This window comes from Corvus brachyrhynchos, unplaced genomic scaffold, assembly GCF_000691975.1.
Source record: "Corvus brachyrhynchos isolate BGI_N302 unplaced genomic scaffold, ASM69197v1 scaffold116, whole genome shotgun sequence".
Classification (NCBI taxonomy): Eukaryota; Metazoa; Chordata; class Aves; order Passeriformes; family Corvidae; genus Corvus; species Corvus brachyrhynchos.
The window spans coordinates 646,577-665,112 of record NW_008240221.1 but is presented as its reverse complement, the minus strand read 5'-3'; the positions used below and the strand labels follow the sequence as shown (position 1 = coordinate 665,112).

General features: G+C 37.0%; 1 protein-coding gene across 1 annotated transcript in view; it reads right to left on the bottom strand.

Moving 5' to 3' along the window:
• Nucleotides 1–18,536, bottom strand: part of TPO (thyroid peroxidase) — a 45,090-nt gene that overhangs the window by 18,781 nt on the left and 7,773 nt on the right. Inside the window, exons 2-5 of the mRNA XM_017744904.1 lie at nt 13,918–14,087; nt 11,519–11,651; nt 6,683–6,812; nt 3,771–3,977 (exon numbers count right to left, since the gene is read on the bottom strand). Of these exons, the coding sequence (XP_017600393.1) occupies nt 3,771–3,977; nt 6,683–6,812; nt 11,519–11,651; nt 13,918–14,087 (640 nt within the window). The remainder of the gene's footprint in view (nt 1–3,770; nt 3,978–6,682; nt 6,813–11,518; nt 11,652–13,917; nt 14,088–18,536) is intronic.

Sequence of the window (18,536 nt, the reverse complement as noted above, 5' to 3'; positions counted from 1 at the left end):
ACATGACAGATCTATTTGTAGCTGAGACAGTAACCGGTCACGTTACACATTGCCTTTTTCAAATCACCTCACTTTTCTGAGAGTCTGTGTCTTTTCCACCTTTTTGTATCTCAGGTAACTGAAAGCTTTTCTGGATTGCATTATCTTAGGTGTATGCGCCGCGTCTAACTTATTGGCAGCAATGTAATTAATACTGAATAAAGTCAGTAGCTCTCCTATGAAAGTCTTTCTAATGCTTCTTTATGTCTCAACCCTAACCTGAAATAATAATCTGAGGAATGACAAGTAATCTCCACAACTCTGTTCTGCATGTCAGGCTGTTATAAAAGAAGTGTAAACTAAAGCTAGTAGGTTTGGTGGGGGTTTTTTCCCATTAGGGGACCCTGTAAAGATACAGAAAAAAAAAAATGTTCAGGCTCTACCAGAAGCTACAGGCTCTGTGTGAGAATTGCTGAGAGAAATTCTATAGCCTTTAGTATAAAAGTGTCCAGAATAGAAAATCACAATGGTTCGTGGCAACCTATGAATTATTTACCTACACTTGTTATTAATATTAATGCACTACTGCTGCTTACAATCCTTCATTGAATTGCATTGACTCTGAATATTTTCTAGACAGATTCCCTAACCTGTGCAGTCAGGAGCCTCCTCTCCCTGCTGAAACTCCCAGAGAGGATGTTCAGCTGCAGGCACGGTTGTCCTTTTCTGTGGGTGGATTCTCCCTTGGGTGCTACTTTTGTAGGAACACAGCAAGAGTGCAAACTTCAGCCTCTATGTCTACATTGTTGTATAATATGCTATTGATTCCACTGTCTTTGGAAACCAGCCACAGTTTCTTCATATACAAAATGAATGTATAAAATTAACTGTGGTGGTTTTCCAAATATTTAATATGTGGAGATTAACTTAGTTAATAATTCTGAAAGAAGATTAGTTCTAGAGGGTAATAGCATTTTGTTTTGCTGTTCAAAAATTAGTTCCTCTGACCACACTATTTACTGCAACACTCCTTTCTTTTTATTTTTTTTTTTTTCTAAATACAGATTCTATTCTGTGTCTTTGATAAAAACAGTCAAAAAATGTTGGGATTTGGTTAGAGGATCAGGGACATGGATCATTGATAGAATTATGGGATCAATAAAAGAACTATACAAGCAGTAGGCCTGCAAGCAAAAGGCCTGTGTGTGAGAAAAACTCTGCATGAGAAAAAGCTCTGTGAGAACCAAGCCTGAGAAACAAAGAGGGAGTTTTGAAGATTTACAGCTGTGTAGATAAGACCCGGAGAAGGGGAGGTGAACTCTGAATTCTTTAAATCATAACATAACTGTAGAAGCTTGCCAATGTAAGTCCAAATATGTAGAAGCAGAAATATGCTTTGATAAGTTTTAAGCCACTTAAGAGTTAACAAGCTGGTATACTATATAAGTGCCTCTGGATTGCTAATAAACGGAGCTTGCTCTTATCAACCACATTGGTTTTGGACTGCAATTTCTCCCCCTGCCGGAGCCACTGGGCCTTTTTTCAATTCCAACAACAAAATACTGAACATATAATAAAAGCAAAAGAACAACCATCTTTCTATCTGTCCATCAAAGCTGTGAATAACAGATTAATAGCAAAATGGAGTTGAAACATTCATGGGACTGTAACCATGTAACAGGTCCACAAGCTGGGAAACTTATCTAATGCTTACAGGGTTGTGACTGAATTTCTTTGTATGTCCCCTGCCATGGCCAGTCATGGCTACATCGAAGGTAGGCTTGACCCATCCACGTGCTGGGCTCCACTGCTGAGCAGGGGCAGCTTCCAGTGCTAGATTTAGCTACACGTTAAATACTCAGTGACAGATTAATACATGATCACAAAAATTTCCTTCAAGAGCAGCCTTGAAACATGCTCTCTGAATGACGTCACAGCTCCAAGACAGACATCCAAAATCTGTGCCTTATTTAGAGCACTTGACACTTGCAAGTCTATGCCATGACAATCTGTGCACCTTTTATCCCTCTGCACTGAATGCTTCTACCACACAAATAATATTAGCCTTGGAGTCCTATTCTTAAAGATCCCTTAAGATGTCTCTTTTTTAAGTAGATGGGATTTTGAGGTTTGAATTAGTCAGGGTTCATTGATTAGACCTCTATGGTCCCTGTGATCCACATTTTATTCAAGTTATGGGAAGCAGTATGAGTCTCCTCTCAAACTAAATATCCATGTAGTAATAAAAATATATGGGGGTTTTGCACTTCAAAATCAATACTAGTAGTGCTATTTCAAAGAATATATCGTAAACACAAATGACTTTTGAAGACTTGTGCAGTTTTATAGCTACAGCAGACTTTTTAAAAATAGGACTCAATATATTGTGGCATATCTTTCAGATGGATCCGTTTTCCCATCATACGAAGCACTGCTGGTCAGGGACTAGATGTCTGCCCTAGCCTCTCCTGGTAAGACTTTGGTAATGGGAATGTTTCTAAGGCTATTACTTAAAAACATAAACGGAAAAAATAATATCTTGCCCCAGATGGAAATTGGAAACACAGCAAACTAGATATTTTTTTCATAACTATGGCATACTCTTAATAATTAGGACTTTTGTGGCTGATTCAGGTTACTCAGTGCTCTCAGTCACTCAATGTCTGAAAGAATGGTCTTCTTTAAGAAGCCTGTGTTCTTTCTGAATGCTCTCAAGATAAGTTTGCAAGCTCTCAATAGTCCATATCTCCAGGGTGACAGGGACTAGATTTACCTGTCTGTGGTGAAATTGCAGGCTGTTATTAATTTCATTTAACCTTCCCTGTATTTTAAATTTAAATTCTCTCACCTTATGGAAGATGAGCCACCTTTAACACAGCCTGATTTGGTTCTCTTTACAGTTAACCAAACATTTTCCTCTATGTTTAATGAAAGAGGAATGAGGCACTTATGGAGACTGTGGAGTGGTTATCAACTACAGTTTGCTGAGGCAAAAAAAGGTTTTCTATTCTGATAGAAGCCCTACATGACAGTACATAGAGAAGCTGGTCAGTAATCAAGCTCCAACACTAAGGAAAGCAATTTAGGTTGCTCTAACTTAAACATCACCAAGGGCTGTGATGGGCATGGGGCTTTCCTGTAGCCTGAGTTGTACAGGCTGTGCTTTGAGAAACAAAAGTATGGTTTTACTTTTCTACTCAATTTTTTGAGTGAAAGCAGGACTATGCTTTTAAATTAAGTGATCAAAAATACAGTATCCTATATTTATACCTATTTATGTTTCTTCTAGCCCTCTAACAAGCTTTGAACACATTTTCCATCTGCTCAAAGCAAAGATGTGATGTATGTATGTTTCAGCAGCTCCCTGAAGATCATTTTTATGCATACATTGAAAAGACAGCTCTCTTCAAAAGTTTGCATTAGCTGGAAGAAGTATTTTTGCTTTCAATGAGGAATGTTAAGATCCTTTCACTTTATCTGGCTGAAAATATAAATTTTACTTTGCTATTTTCCCCAATGGAACTCAAAACCTTGAAGCATGAGAGCAATAACATTGGGAGGGACCAGTAAGGTTTCCCAGCAACATAAACAGGTAAAAAATTCATGTATGTATTAAATACATTAACTATGGCTTATTAACTCTACAAAAAAAAAATTAAATGTCTACCTGTTTCATTTAATAGTTGTACTGGTTTCTATTTTTCTATTATTGTCTGCTCCAATGTTTCTTGGCTTTACTCACCTGTTTAGACCCTGGCATTTCTCTCGAAGAATTTAAGTTAGAACCTTACCTTTATTGGAAAACATGGATTTTGTTTTTCACAAGTCATCTGGCACTCCATCCCACTTAGGAAGGTGGTTCTACTTGTGCTCTGGGGTGTGAATGCAATGTCATGGTCTATGTACTGTCCCCATACCATAATGATATCAGAATACAGGTTGTCTTCAGTAACAGCCTCATTAGATGCATGAATAATTTTTCTTGTCACTTCACGAACCTGAGAAGAGAACGAATTTACCTCGAGTGCCAAGCAGTTTTTACTTCTCACAAAATGATAAAACACTAAAAACTATAGGGAACAGTGATAAAAGCTATCTTCCCCCCTCCCCAACTTTATGTTGTATAGTGCTTCTAATGCTTTGCCTAAAACCAAACCAAAACAAAAAATCCAACAACAGTATAAAATCCAACCTCTGTCAGGCTCTTCTTTGTGTTCAGGAGCTGAGACCCAGGTGCCACAAGCATATTCAAAGATGTTTCAGCTGAGTTTTTTATGTTTGCCAGTAAGCAGTGTATCTTTGATCTGGGTTCTTTTTTGAATTTTGAAAACCTCACGTTTCTTTTAGACTGTCTAAAAGTTTTTTTTCTATTTATTATGTTTTTTTCCTCCTTATACAAAAAGATTTGCTGGGAAAACTCAAATCACTGTTGATACACAGAGGGTCTGAGCTGCTCCATACATAAATGAAGGAGATTATGCAGCCCAGGACATGAGCTAGGTTGCAAACACATGGTAGCTGAAAGTTCTGCTTCCTTTTCCCAGGCAGGGAGAAGCCAAAATATATTTCTGACATGCTTCTGTGCAAGCTGCATGGAGATACAGATACTCTGAGGATGAGCACATGGAGACATCGATGCTACATGTCCAGCCTATATTAATAACCAAGCAAAACCATCAGAGCAAAATCAGCACTCAGTTTGTGGAAATGTTAGGGGTATCATTATTCACAGATTCCTCCCTCATGCTGCAAAATATTCCCTGGCATATAACAGCTACCTTGGAAGTCAAGCAACTGAAAGGGCAGCACATAAAATAGATAAAACACTACAGAGCCTGTAATAAATATAAGGGCTATATAATGAATGTATAAGGCAGGTTCCATTAAATGGAATTGGTAAGGGCAACAGGCAACATGGGGCTTGTTAGGAACATCAGGATTTATAATGAAATAGTTGAGAGCAAGCTACATACAGGTCATCAGGAATTCAAGACTTTAGATGAGTATTTTAACAGCTTTGGTGGCCACAAAGCACAAACTTTTTCTTGAAGTTAGTAAAATTGTCTTATCCCTGTTAACTATCACAGTTACACTGTGATCTAGTATTGCTTTATAGCAATCCTCACACTTATCTATCATCTTCACATTATTTTCACGTTACTTTTAAAAGGATATAGTTAGATAGCTAAAGGTACAAAAAAAAAGGACAATTATGTAAATGAGAAAAAACTTTATTACATTATTTTTACCCTATCTTACTCTGAAACAAAGCAGAGAACCTTCCTGATGGTCAGATGTTGATAACCAGATTTGGTATGGTTATATAATCTTTTTTAAGAGTGTTTTATTTTACAAACATGTACCCTAATGAATCTAGAAAAAGGTAGTTTGTACTATGTACTGGAAATTTGCCTGTGTAAATGTCAGGTTTCCATCTCTGAGCGCTAAATTGTGCAGCTTAGAGACAATGTTATTTAATTAATAGCATGAGTTGCAGCTGACATTAACACTAAATTCTCTTGCTTATCCTTATTAAACATACAATGGTTAAAATGAAAAGACTTTGAGTCCATTAAAAGTCAGGTTTCAAAGCAATGATGACAAATCACAAATTACAAATCCAGCCCAAATCATTGCACACTGCACTGGGGAATTTTTCACCCAGCCCTCTGTGCAAATATTCTCTTTTCAAACTTCCCTCTATGGCGGGTCTGCTATTTTTTAAGAATATGAGGTGCTAAAATCCATAAATATTGCAATATTTTCTAAGCTCAGTTAGTTGGACTAGCTAAAAAATGAAGTTATGATTTGACAGCAATACTTGTTCAGTTAAGGCTTGCTACCCTATGAGGAATGGCATACCTGCACGCACCTACACATGTGCTAGCACGTCTATGTGCTTTATATTTATTTAGTTAACACCCAACCTTCTTTTCCCCCTCCTCCTTCCCTGAATAAAGGCACCATTATTAAAGCAAAGAATCATAAAATCACTAGAAAGTCGAGGCTGAAAGGAAATTCTGGAGACCACAATGTGCAACTGTAAATTGAAAGCAGGGGTTAGGTTACTGAGAGCCCCATCAAGACAGATCTTGGGTATTTCCCATTAGGGATAAGCCAGAAGTTCTCTAGGCTGGAATCCATATTCCAACAAAAAACCTATTCCACTATTTAATTGTGCTCACAACAAATTAATTTCTTTTTTCAAGACAAAATTTTCTCTGGAGCAACCTGTGACCATTGCAGCATGCATCCTTGTAGACCTCCCTCATCTTTACAATTTCATCATGGGAAGCTCAAAATTGGGTTGACCTTGCACCTTTTCTCTACCTGAGCAATCATCACCCTGTGTCTGCTGGCTGCCTGCTGTCTGGTGCCTTCCAGGCCAGGCATTTGGCCAGCTCCTGCCCTGCCTGCTCTCCCTCACAGCACTTTACGGAGTACTGGGCTGCCCCTCAAGGCAGTCAGTGCCCCCCGGCACTGCTCCGTGGGCTTACCCCAGCCAGGGGCAGGGGAACTCTCACCACGTGGTTGTACTTATGCTTTAGCAAAGCCACTGGCTTCTTAACTAAGCTCCACAGATACATCTGAAGTATTTTACACAAGATACTTCATTCACTGATGCAAATGGAGATCTATGGTAGCAGATATGGTAATAGCCCAGTGAAAGAGTTTCAAGTGATCTTGTGATCCACTTCCTAACCGAGGGCAGATGGAATCCATTGTATCGGATGCTGGGATCCCATCCTCGAGGTTGCCTGAGGCCATCTTCATAGGCTGCTGGAAGCCATCTAGCCAAAGCTGTGTTGGATGCTCCCCATCTAGGATGTTCCCTATGAAAAGAAAAACAAAACAAAAAATCCCCCAAAAGCAACAGCAGCAAAAACAGAAAAAATCCTGAACCTCTGAATATATTCTGAATCTACTATATATAAAATATTTATATTTTATTTCTATTCTGAATATAAAACCTGAGCATAAAAAATATAATAATAAAATAATATGAAATAATCATCAGCTACAGAGCAATATGTCATTGTAATTAGATGTTCACGTGGCAATCTTTGAGAGGGCATCAAATACTTTTCTTCATGTATGCCAATATTAATTTTACTCAAAAGGAAAATACTGAAAACTTAAACTACTAATGAATTATTACTGTTTTACTCATGTTTATAACCTAAGTTGGTTACCTCTTGACATTTTTGAAATACTTGCTGTGAAGGTGACTTCCTGATAGTGTCCTCAGTCCCCATAAAGTCAGATGTAGTCCCAAGTGCATTTGCTAACATCTTTAAAAAGATGTTTGTTTAGGGCAACAGCTAGGAAATCAAGACTTAGGAAAATATGAAGAAAACCTGGAGTACAGGTGAATAAAGCTTAAAAGAAAAATGGACACTAGTCATAGAGAAGAAATCATTTAGCAAGACCAAAGAAGCCAGGACTGAGCAGGTGGGAGCAATGGCTGAATGCAGGGGCAAGACTCCCCCTGGTTGAAGCTATACCAATTTCTTGGGTCCATCTTTGGGAGGGCCTGTGTACAAGCCCAGGCACTGAACTATCCTGCTAAGTTGCCAGCACTAATTGCACTGTATTTTTTTCTCACAACAACTTGCATTTCTCTGAATGTCGCCTGCCTGGGCGCACCTTGGCACCATTACATACCAGTTTGTCATCCCACAGCCAGCCAACTTGGAAGGGAGAAGGGGAGTAAAAAAGTATAGACAAACATGTAAAAGTAAGAGGGTGACAAGAATCAGGTCATACTTAATTTGAGGGTCAGCAAATGATTCTTGCTAATTTCTATTTATTAGTATAGTAAGGATTCTTGGGTTTGACCCAATTAATTTTCTCTCTATCATGAATATTTTAAATGCATTTTTTCTAAGATGAAATTTTAGGGTTTGTTGTTGTTTGGTCATTTTTTAACATGTCCCGTTCAATATATTTCCTAATAAATATATTCATAATAAATATATATCAACATTAAAAAGAAGAAATAATTTTTTGCAATGTACTCAGTTGAGTAAAACTGTAAAGTAAGCCACAAAGAACCAGAAATATTTCTGGAATGTTGATAGAAATACATAGTGTTAAAACATACATTTGTAAGTCTATCAGGATGATAAACAATTATAATGTTAATACTTCATTGACCTCCAGCACACTGAAGAGGCTCAATTTGCCAAGCTATATGGTACAGTAATATACTTAATTATCCACAATAATTCACACTTGAAGTTTGAAGTATGCTTTAATAAAGCATTCAAATTAGTTACAGTTGATTTGCCTTTATTAAAATTGCATAAAATACTGCACATAGTGTAGTGCTATTTCACTCAACTAAAAATAATGAAATGTTAATGTAGCTGCTTAACCAGTGATTTTTCTCCTGATTGCTTTTGTATTTTAGCAGAATTACTGGAATGCTACTTAAGTAAAACCCTTCCCACATGCCTTTTTATTATTGCATCAAACATGTTAATGTCTTGGAATCTTGCTCGAGTTAAAAAGGCAGCTGAAAGAATGAGATTTTGCTACCATACAGATTTATAGAGTGGTCAAATTTGATTACTATATATTTTGTTTATAGGAAGAGGGAGTTTTAATTTACTTGTGAAATACTGGTATTGTACCATTTGGATTTTGTTTTGGCTGCCTGAGAAGCAACCTGGAGTTGTAAACAGCAGTTCACAGTCCAGACTTTCTTATTTTGAATCTTATTTTAATGTTCTGCCTAGTTTCAGATACAAGGAATGAATGCCATATGGCAACTTAATAATTGGAGTTTGTGATGTTTTACGTTGTGCTGAGCTACCACGTGTGTAACTTGTGGAAACTTGGGACGCTTCTGGAGAATAAGCCTGCCACTAATTGAACACTTAGCTTTCACTGAGGTGAAGTAGCAATCCTAAAGGAAACATTTCAATTCCTCCTTGTGGAAGTCAGTGGATTGAGTCAGGACTGCTCGTTCTTCCCACTACATCCGGGAGCCATACTCTTACTCCTAAGTCTGCTGGTACTGGACCTTCAGACTGAGCATCAGGTCCTTACCTGAGAGAACGGTTAATGACAGGGCAGTGAAATAGAAATGCTGCAGATAAAGCTCCTCCTAGATGCCCCCAACGTTAGGTGTACAAAAAGTAAGCCAGTCATCTAAAAACCTGTCCATCAATCCAGAAAGACAGACCTGAGTGCCATCCTGTCATTCCATTCTATTTCTCACTAGCAGGAACAGACAAAGATGCAGCCTTGCAGTAGACATATAACTACCTCCCAAGGCTAGGATTAGGTGACGCTAATTGCACCGTGAGAGTCCATTTCTTTAGTACCTGTAATTCCTTCACCCTTGAATTTCTCTCATTGTACTAGACATTAAAAAAATACACAGATCAATACTAGCTAGCTGGGATTAAAAAATGGGAAAAAAACAGCTCTTTGGATTTTCCTTCTATTCCTTATTCTTAATTTTAAAATAATATAATTTTATTTTGCTTGTTTAGGCAGAAAGAAAACTAAAATCTGTTAATATCTGTTACTAGTAGAAGTGGATATTAACTCTGCTGGGAATGTTATGTTGCTATTCTCCATAGAAGGTCATGTTTATGCTATTCTGCTACACCTCTGTTCTAGGAAGTGCACACTAAAACAAAACAATCTCAATGTTGTGGAATAAATCCTTTGTAATTGATCAGATTTGTCTCAAACATGCAAACTGATTTAGTAAAACATCTGTAAAGCATTTCCTTGCTCACTTCTAAATAGATTTAAATAGATTTTTCTTGAAGGCCCACAATTAATTCCACTATAAATTTTATTTTTAAATTTCACTTATGAAATGCAGTGTTTACTGATCTACAGGACAGCTACATATTCAAACTGAGTGAGGAAAAGTACAAGTGCAACATAAGTCCCGATATATTTTCTACCTGAAAGTGGAAGCTGTAAAGCAAGGAAAAGCACAGACTGGTACTTCACTTAATGTCTGAAGACTTTAAAGCTGGCTTACGTCACAGAATATGTTATTTACATTACTGTATAATGGGATTTTAAGCTGATGTATTTCAGTAGAGCTAGAGGTGTTTCAAGGAGCTCACAAAGTTTTAGAATCAGTTAAGATCTGACTCACTGGTTCAAAAGTCTTTGGTTTTGGAGAGTTTTTTGCTGCCTTGCAACTTTTACAGATATTTAGAGCAAAAAGTCCAAAATACCACCAAATATGAGTGGTGGGTTTAAATTCTGATGCGGTGAAGCATAAAAATATACAAAGTAGAAGAGTGGCTACAAACCAGACTCAATGAATCATATTTACCCTACCCAGCTTTAGACACCAGACTGAAATGCCTATACACATCCTAGTATTATCAGTCACTGAAGAGAAAGCAGAGTGCTTCTTTCCGTATCTAGGGAGAAAGACTACACAACCATGCCTGTAAATTAAGAGCTTCAGCCATGTGTCTATGTTCAGCTGCATGAATCTTGGACAATGTATTCAAGCCCTGATGGAGTTGTCAGTGCAAATATTGTACTAGCTGCTAGTTCAGATTCCAAGGAACTCTGAACGTGCCTGGGGGAAATTATGGATACCCACACAGTTAGATTTATAACACTGATGCATATCAGGTTGTGTCCTTTCAGCAAAGAGTCTATCAGGCATGTTCCTTGCAAATAACTTTGACGTAGCAAAACAAATTCATCTCATAAAACCAGACTTGCTGAATAATAAAACTGCAGAATTTTACTGCCCTTTATTCACCACATTGCAAAGCACCTTAACCTGTACAATGACAATGGCCTTCCATTTTCATCTCTGTAGCACTTCAACTGTAATCTTACAGTCCACCTTTCAGTTTGTGACCTTAGGTCTATGTATCCAGAGGCTGCTGAGTACAAATATTGTTTACCCTTGTACTTAAAAGGGGCTCTCATTCTCAGTTTTACACTCTCATTGCATTGGAGGATTCTGAAAAGACAGGTACATCTATTATGTTGGGTTTTGCAGGAAGCAATTGTCACATAGATTAGGCAACAAGTAGATAGTAGTAGTAAAAAATAACCACTCAACATATACAACCAGATATCTAAAATTAAATAGAACACCTAGAATTTTTAGATTCTAGGGAATCTAAGAATGTGGGAAAATACAAAAATAGTTCTCCTTGTGAAGTAATATAGTTTTCCTGCTTTAGATAATTTTATCCAATTCAATCAAAAATAAATGCTGGGTTAGAATTAAGTTTGCTTTTTATATAGAAGAAGGAATCTACTGAATCAGCTCTCCCTAAATGTAAAGTTCCTCACATAATCTTAGAAGCTTTCAGAGGGAAAGCCTGTCTACAAAAATTAGTGTACCAAAGTTTAAATGATGGGCTCTTCCTCTGGGAACTTTCACAGGCACCTCATTTACTGTTGGTTCCAAAGTTAACAGATTAATGTCAGGCCCCCTCCACCAATTTCCTCAGAAAAAGTAAACACAGCTTCTTGAGTTGAAAGAATGAGAAAGAAGGATTTTTCCAGACACAATTCTTATCATACATACCTGTTATTGCAGGCACCAGTGATGAGTCGATATTTATTAGCTAAGCAATTATTTGGACATTTTGGTGGCAACATATAAGGCAGACATCCAGAAATATTAGCAATCATAGTGAGCAGATCAGCTGATAAATGATCTGAAAGGAAGAACCCAGACAAGCAATTTGCTCTATCAGATTCAGCTGCTCCAGTAGAAAATGCATTATTGTCAGCTGCATCTACAGCATTCTCCCTCTTCCTAGGAAAGAGCACTTAGTGAGAAGTGCTGCAAGAGGCTGTCTCAGGGACTTAGAGGAAGAGCTGGCTTTATTATCTGATGAATGGAGAATGAAAAGAAAGATGTCCAGCAATAGCTGAGAACTGGGGCTGACCTGCTCTCTGCTTCCTTCTTTCCCTGCATTGTAGTCCTTTGCTTGGCTGGTCCCTGTGCTTACAACAAAGGCATAAAAAATGCCATTCAAGAACAAAAGTATATGCCAAGGAGGAAAAATGTGGGACTGGAAAGATGCAAATTTAAAGACCCTGCAGATGACTATAGAATTCATTGTTCATTGGAAGATGATCAGAATTATTAGCTGGAATTTGGAAGCTAGGTACAATCAAGTCCCTTTCTACCAGTAGAGAGCATGCTATAAATATATTTCTAATACAATCCAAGATGGGGCTCCCAGTGAGCATCTGATGTCGAGGGACAAAGCCATACTATTGTGTAAGGGAGACCTGTTCTCACCTCTGCAGGTATTGAAATATGTATGGCCAGTTGGAGGTGGATGCACGCATGAAAAAGGAGCAACCTGGTCTAAAGGAAAGTGACCCTTCCCATGGCAGGGGGGTTGGAACTATGGGGTCTCTAAGGCTCCTTCCAACCCAAATCATTCTATGATTCCATGAATATCCTTCCTGAACTCAGAGAACCCTTGACATTCAAAGTGACTGCAACCATCACATGATTAAAGATGAGGGTAGAGGTAACATATAACATATATTGCCCTTGTCTCCCCACTACACATCACATATCTATTTGTTCTGCCCATTCAACTCTGAATTAAACTGCTTTAGTTCATTGTTCAGTCCAAAAAATTAAGCCAGAAAAATGAACAACAAAGATTCAAGAGCCAAATCAGCTCAAAAAATGTTCTGTTGAGCAGTTAGAATCTGTACAAGGTAGTAGCAAGAACAGAGAGAGAATAGGTTGTTAGACTGGCTACATAATCTTGTCATTATATACTAGTTAATCATGCCAAATTTGTGGATAGAGCTTTACTTCTGTGTTAGTTCAGGTGTAAATTATACTCAGAGCCCAGCTCCCCAGTTATCTGGGCTGCCAAGGTAGTAACTCCCATGTTTTCTTTAAAGTCAATTTAGTTCTTTAATTAATGTAAAATTATTTTGTTGTGGCACATACACTGTAGAGCATCTATTCATGTTCCATTAATGTTGTTTCATCTCTGAAAATTAACAAGAGCTTTGTGCACTTCTTCTGCAGTTTAGAAATTCAATTTCTTTTGAAATCGCACAGCACAAAAATAATTGTATCTGTGTGTGTAGGTGTAGGTACATAAATATATGCACAGAAATACTCATATAGATAGAGATATTTTTTTAGTTCTACAAACATCCCATTAGTTTAGTAAGCTAGATATTTCTGCAAGGGAATAAAATAGTAGAATAACTGTGGAGCTTTATGTTTGTCTACAGCACTCTAATGTTTCTATATCTTGGAAAAAAATGTTATAATAATAAGACAGAAGACTTCATGGAAGTGACAGAATTAAATTATGGGGGGAAAAAGTCAATGTTTCTGCTATTTTGAACCTTCCAGACACCAGACAGAGAAATTAATCTCTAATTAACAGCAAGTATTTTACTTTACTTAGACAACACTGAACTTTCTGGACTATCCCTCTTTCTTTTCCCATCTAACATAAAAAAAACCCAGTTAAAGTGGAAATAAATGTGTAACAGCACCGCATTATAAAATTAGATTTGAAAATAAGAACATGTTTTTTTAAGAGAGGGATATGCATATGTTGAGAGGAAGTGTGTTTGAAAATGCCAGTGCCATAGTGTGATAAAAGATCAAGCACTAAACCCAAGCTGCTGGGGAAGATAGATATTTCACTGTAAACAAGAAGCTTGCAACACTGAGGATATGCAGGCTGATTTATGGGCAATACACAGTCATGAGTTCACAGGATGCCAACAGTGCAATGCTGCTCTCCTCAACTGCAGGAACGTCACCCACACTCCAGCAAAGAAAAATGTAAACCTATCCGAGGTGCTTTCAAGAACAAAAGAAAGTGCAAAAGTAAAATAAAAGTGAATTTAACCCAACTTTAATCTAAAAGACGGCATTCAGCAAATCAATAGGGTAGTTTGCCAATGTCAATACACTATATTTACCAGTTAGATGCAATGAGCGCTTGTGCTTCTGGCAAACTTTTTCTCTCAGCACCTGAATTGACATTTCCATTCGTTCAGCTGCTTGGGAAATATCTTGACTGTCCTGTTCAGGAAATTTTGAGAAAGCCAGCAGCAAAGTAGGGGTTGCTATTCCGTTTCCTTTGACCTTTCTATAATTGAGATAAATACAGAAGGTTTTGCAATGTATACATTTTTAGAACTTTTTCATAACAATAAAGCTGTCTGTGCTGGATAGGTTGAAAGTTTAAGGTATATTTTGATTGAAGAGTACATTGGGAAAGCAAAGATGAGGACTCTTTTGTGACCTTGTTCTGCAAGGAAAATTCTAAAAGAGAAACTCCCCTTCTGTTGGACACACATAACAAGAGTTCAGTTTGTGGGAAGCCTTTAGGATGAGACAGAAACTGTTGGGGTGAGCAGAGCCTGCGGCACTAAGTGGAAGATCTTGTGCAGGACAGTCGCAAAAGTGAGGTCCCAACTTACTACTGCAAGCAGGCTTTGCTTTCACGTAACATTTAATACCAAAGACCAATAGCATTTCTGAGCACCAATTCTCTTTAAAGTCTATATATCTACATACACAGTATTTCAAAGGAAGCTTAACAGTCTGGTGGTTTGTCCCGGTTGAGTAACTGGTCTGAGATTTATTCCTAATAAAATTTCAATTCCTAATTGAAACAATCATTGTTAAACATTTACCTTTAGCATCTCTTAGCATTTATCATCTTTAAGATATTGACCAAAAAATTGCCACAATATCCTGTGAGACAGATAAACATGAGTATCTCCATCTAGTACATGAGGCAGCTGAGCCACTGAAAGCTTGAGATTTATGCTTCTAAATTTTAAATGCCTTAGGGTTATCACCCAAATACTAACACTATAACCAGAAAGTGACCTCAGTCTCTACGTACAGAGAGGCAACAGTTTTTGACAAGGTCTGTCTATATAAACAGTTAACTCTCACAGAGCTCTGCAAATCATGACTTATTTTCAAATCACAGGGATAAGTCTTTAGGAAAGTCTAAGCAAAAGTGGGGTGATTGTGCCCTGTAAAACTTAGCTGATGTGTTCCAAATTTTGGAGAAATTTAATTTTGTGTAGCACAGAAACCTAGTCAGAAAATGGTTGAAAGAACTCACTCTCATACTAAACCTCAAACACAAAGGAGCTTTCCCTAATTTGTTACCTAACCACAGTCCAAGATAAACGTTTTATTTCCTTTCCCTTCCCTTATCTTTCTTTTCATCTGTTGTAGACAGAAGAGGAAATATTAAATTCACTTTAACAGTCCACTTTAAGGCAATAGGGTTTGGTTCCTGATGCCATAGGAGCTGTTCCCATCTCACTCTGCACTGGAAAAAACATAATTAACTTTCAAAACTGTGTCCATAAAATTGTAATTTTTGAGCCATATGTTAATGGAATTTTTTGTGCTATTTAGTTCAGAAAAACATTAGTAATTTTTTTTTGGGTTTCTTCTTTTGTCTCACATTTTAAGAGAGCAACTTATATGGTGATAATGCACAAGGTCATATTGGATCATATAATCAGTGACATAATCATAGAATGATTTGGGTTGGAAGGAACTTAGAAACCCCCTAGTTCCAACCCCCCTGCCATGGGCAGAGCCACCTTCCTCTAGACCAGATTCCTCAAAGGTAATGGGAGCAGTGAATCTGTGATTATATGGGTTCTCAGGAACAGGAAGACTGACTAACTTTTCTGTTATGAAAGGTTTTTTACTGAATAGATTCTTCTTTTTTTTTTTTTACCTTTTAATTTCATAATGTGCAGCATAATCGACCAGACTGGAACCCTTCTGGATAGCCTTAGTAATGCAGTTATCTTCAATTTGTTCTCAACAGGGAAAAAAATAAAAAGAAACAAAGATAAATATGTTAATATAGAATATATTTATTAAAATGTTTACAGTTAGAAAATATATAAATATCTAATATTAAGGTGAAATTTTTTGCCCTTTAAAACCATCTCCATATTTTATTCCTGAAATTAATGTTGTGGCTTCTGACCTCTCTGAAAAGTAAAGTAAGGGCAGTAAATAAATTCTTCCATAATTTATAAGACTTAAAGAGTTAGATTTCCTTGCTGTTTCTTGAAGTATAAATCCAGTTATGGACATGTATAGTACCAAACATAATAGGTCCAGCTGAAACATGTTCTCTGGATGCAACTGTGTTCCTTAGGCTTCATGTGTATTTTTCATCAAACTGTCCTTGGATTGACAGGACAAATCTGAGCCTCCCTCACAGGTAATATGAGCTGGTCTGAGCCACATGAAGAATTCAAGTCCATATGAAAGAAAGAAGAAAACTAAGACCTGGGATGCGGCCAGTGCATGAAAGCCCTATTCTCATTTCTTCACCTATGTTTGATGGAAGAATATATGTGAACATAATAATACTTCAGTGGTGCTATTTTGTATACTACTATAGTGGTTTAGTTTATTCCTCTTCTGTGTACATGTTTTATAATAAAAGAATTTTTAAGGTCCAACTGTTTTATTTCTATCTGAATTTTGTGGGATGGCCCATTTTTTTCTTAGAAAATGAATCGTAACAAATAATAACAGTGATTTATGTACAATCATTTGTCATTTATGCACAGTGTAATTTTAGGGGAGCATATTCTATCTGTAGTCCATACTGTGCTATTTCTATCATCTATTTTTTGAATAGGGCACTCAGCTCAAGGAAGAGAAATGTGTGATGAGGAGTAATCTTTCCTGGGCTAAATTATTCTCTACTAAAGTTTTCAGTATCTAAGTATAGCAGTAGTTATTCCTCTTTTTCACCTGTGCATAATAAAATATTCAGATAATTCATTTGATGTTATCATTCAGATTTCTGGTACTTCTGAAAACCTTTTTGAGTCTATGTTAAAAAACAAGTTGGATTTTCATAGGCCATACAATAAGTATATCTTTTAGAATTTAATATAGCATGTTTTTAAATTACTTTTAAGGGGCTTAGCTCTGAGAAATATAATATGCTTGAAGTATGGCTTGTCATGTAATATTGATTCAGACTCTGATCTTGAAGAGAACATCTACTTGCCATACTTAAATTCCATTGTCTGTCTTCCTTTGCTTCTAAGAAGTATGATTTTTGTACCAATATACTCTCTTCAAAAATGTGGTTCTTGAGTAATAAACATTATCTTGTACTGTCTCATCAGAACAAAGAACACCTACTATAAAAAGAATCACATTTTATCTATTCTATTTATCTATAGTCCATGTATATTTATATATATTGGTGCTTTCCTGTGCCTAGGGGAAGCATATAAAAACAGAAGGAGAGGGACTTCTTATATGGACAGGTATGGGACAGGATGAGAGGCAATGGTTTTAAATGGAGAGAGGGCAGGTTTAGATTAGATATTATGAAGAAATCCTTTACTGTGAAGGTGGTGAGGCACTGCAACAAGGTTGTCCAGAGAAGCTGTGGATGCCTCGTTTCTGGAAGTGTTGAAAGCCAGGTTGGAAGAAGCCCTGAACAACCTGGTCTTGTGAATGGCATCCCTACACATGACAGAGGGTGTGGAACAAGATGATCATTAAGGCCTCTTCCAACCTAAACCATTCTATTATATTTGGATTCATTTTCTATTAACTAACATACAACATAATGTGGTCATTTTAGGCCACATCTTTCCAAACAACTTGTATGGAAGCTCAAAGTAAAGAATTCACTCTGGAAAGAAAACTTGATCTCCTGTTTTGCAGTCATGGTACAAAAAAGATTTCTCGTCAGAAGTAACAGCTTGGGAATTTGTTTTAATTTAATATGTTTGTATATAATTTTATTTTATTTGTGATTCTACACTAACTTCAGGTGAAAACTTTCCTAGGGAATCATATCATCATGCCTTATGAATGATGTATACAGCTATATAAGAGATTGTAGTTTGAAATCCTGTTTCTTTACTATCTCTGCCCTAATTTCATGTAAAATCAGCTTCTGCAGATTTCTTTTAAAACTCAGTCTAGTATCTGCTACACTTCTAGTTTATTTGATTGAACTGATTTAAATTGAGCAGATGCAAATGATGGTAAAAATTACAAGCTTACATTTTTTGAACATAGGGAATACTGCAATCTGAAATGCTCTAAAATCCACAGAGTGCCAGCAGCCAACAGACCCATGGGAGAGAAGCACCCTTGTGAGACAGCAGGAGAGTGCCAGGTGGGACATTCTATGGCAACTGCCTCTAGCCCAGGATGACCAAAGGTAATGATTAGCAGATGGGGAAAGAAACCCAGCAATCGTGCTTGTCAACATGTCATCTGACATGTGAACGTCACTAAGAAAGTAAAACCACTCCTAGTCAAGATACACTAGAGATATACTACACATACAAAGTTTTACTTACTGAGTTTCTGAAACTGCATTTTAAAGGGAAACATCCATGGAATAATTCTCACAGAAGCCAGATAGTGTATTTTGCACACAGAAGAGATTGAGCTATACTGATATTGCTATACTGTCTGCAGTGCCAGTGTATTTTCAGCTTAACAGTCAACATAAGAAATTAACATGTATTTTTACTGTTACTTACCAAAGATGGTGTCTTTC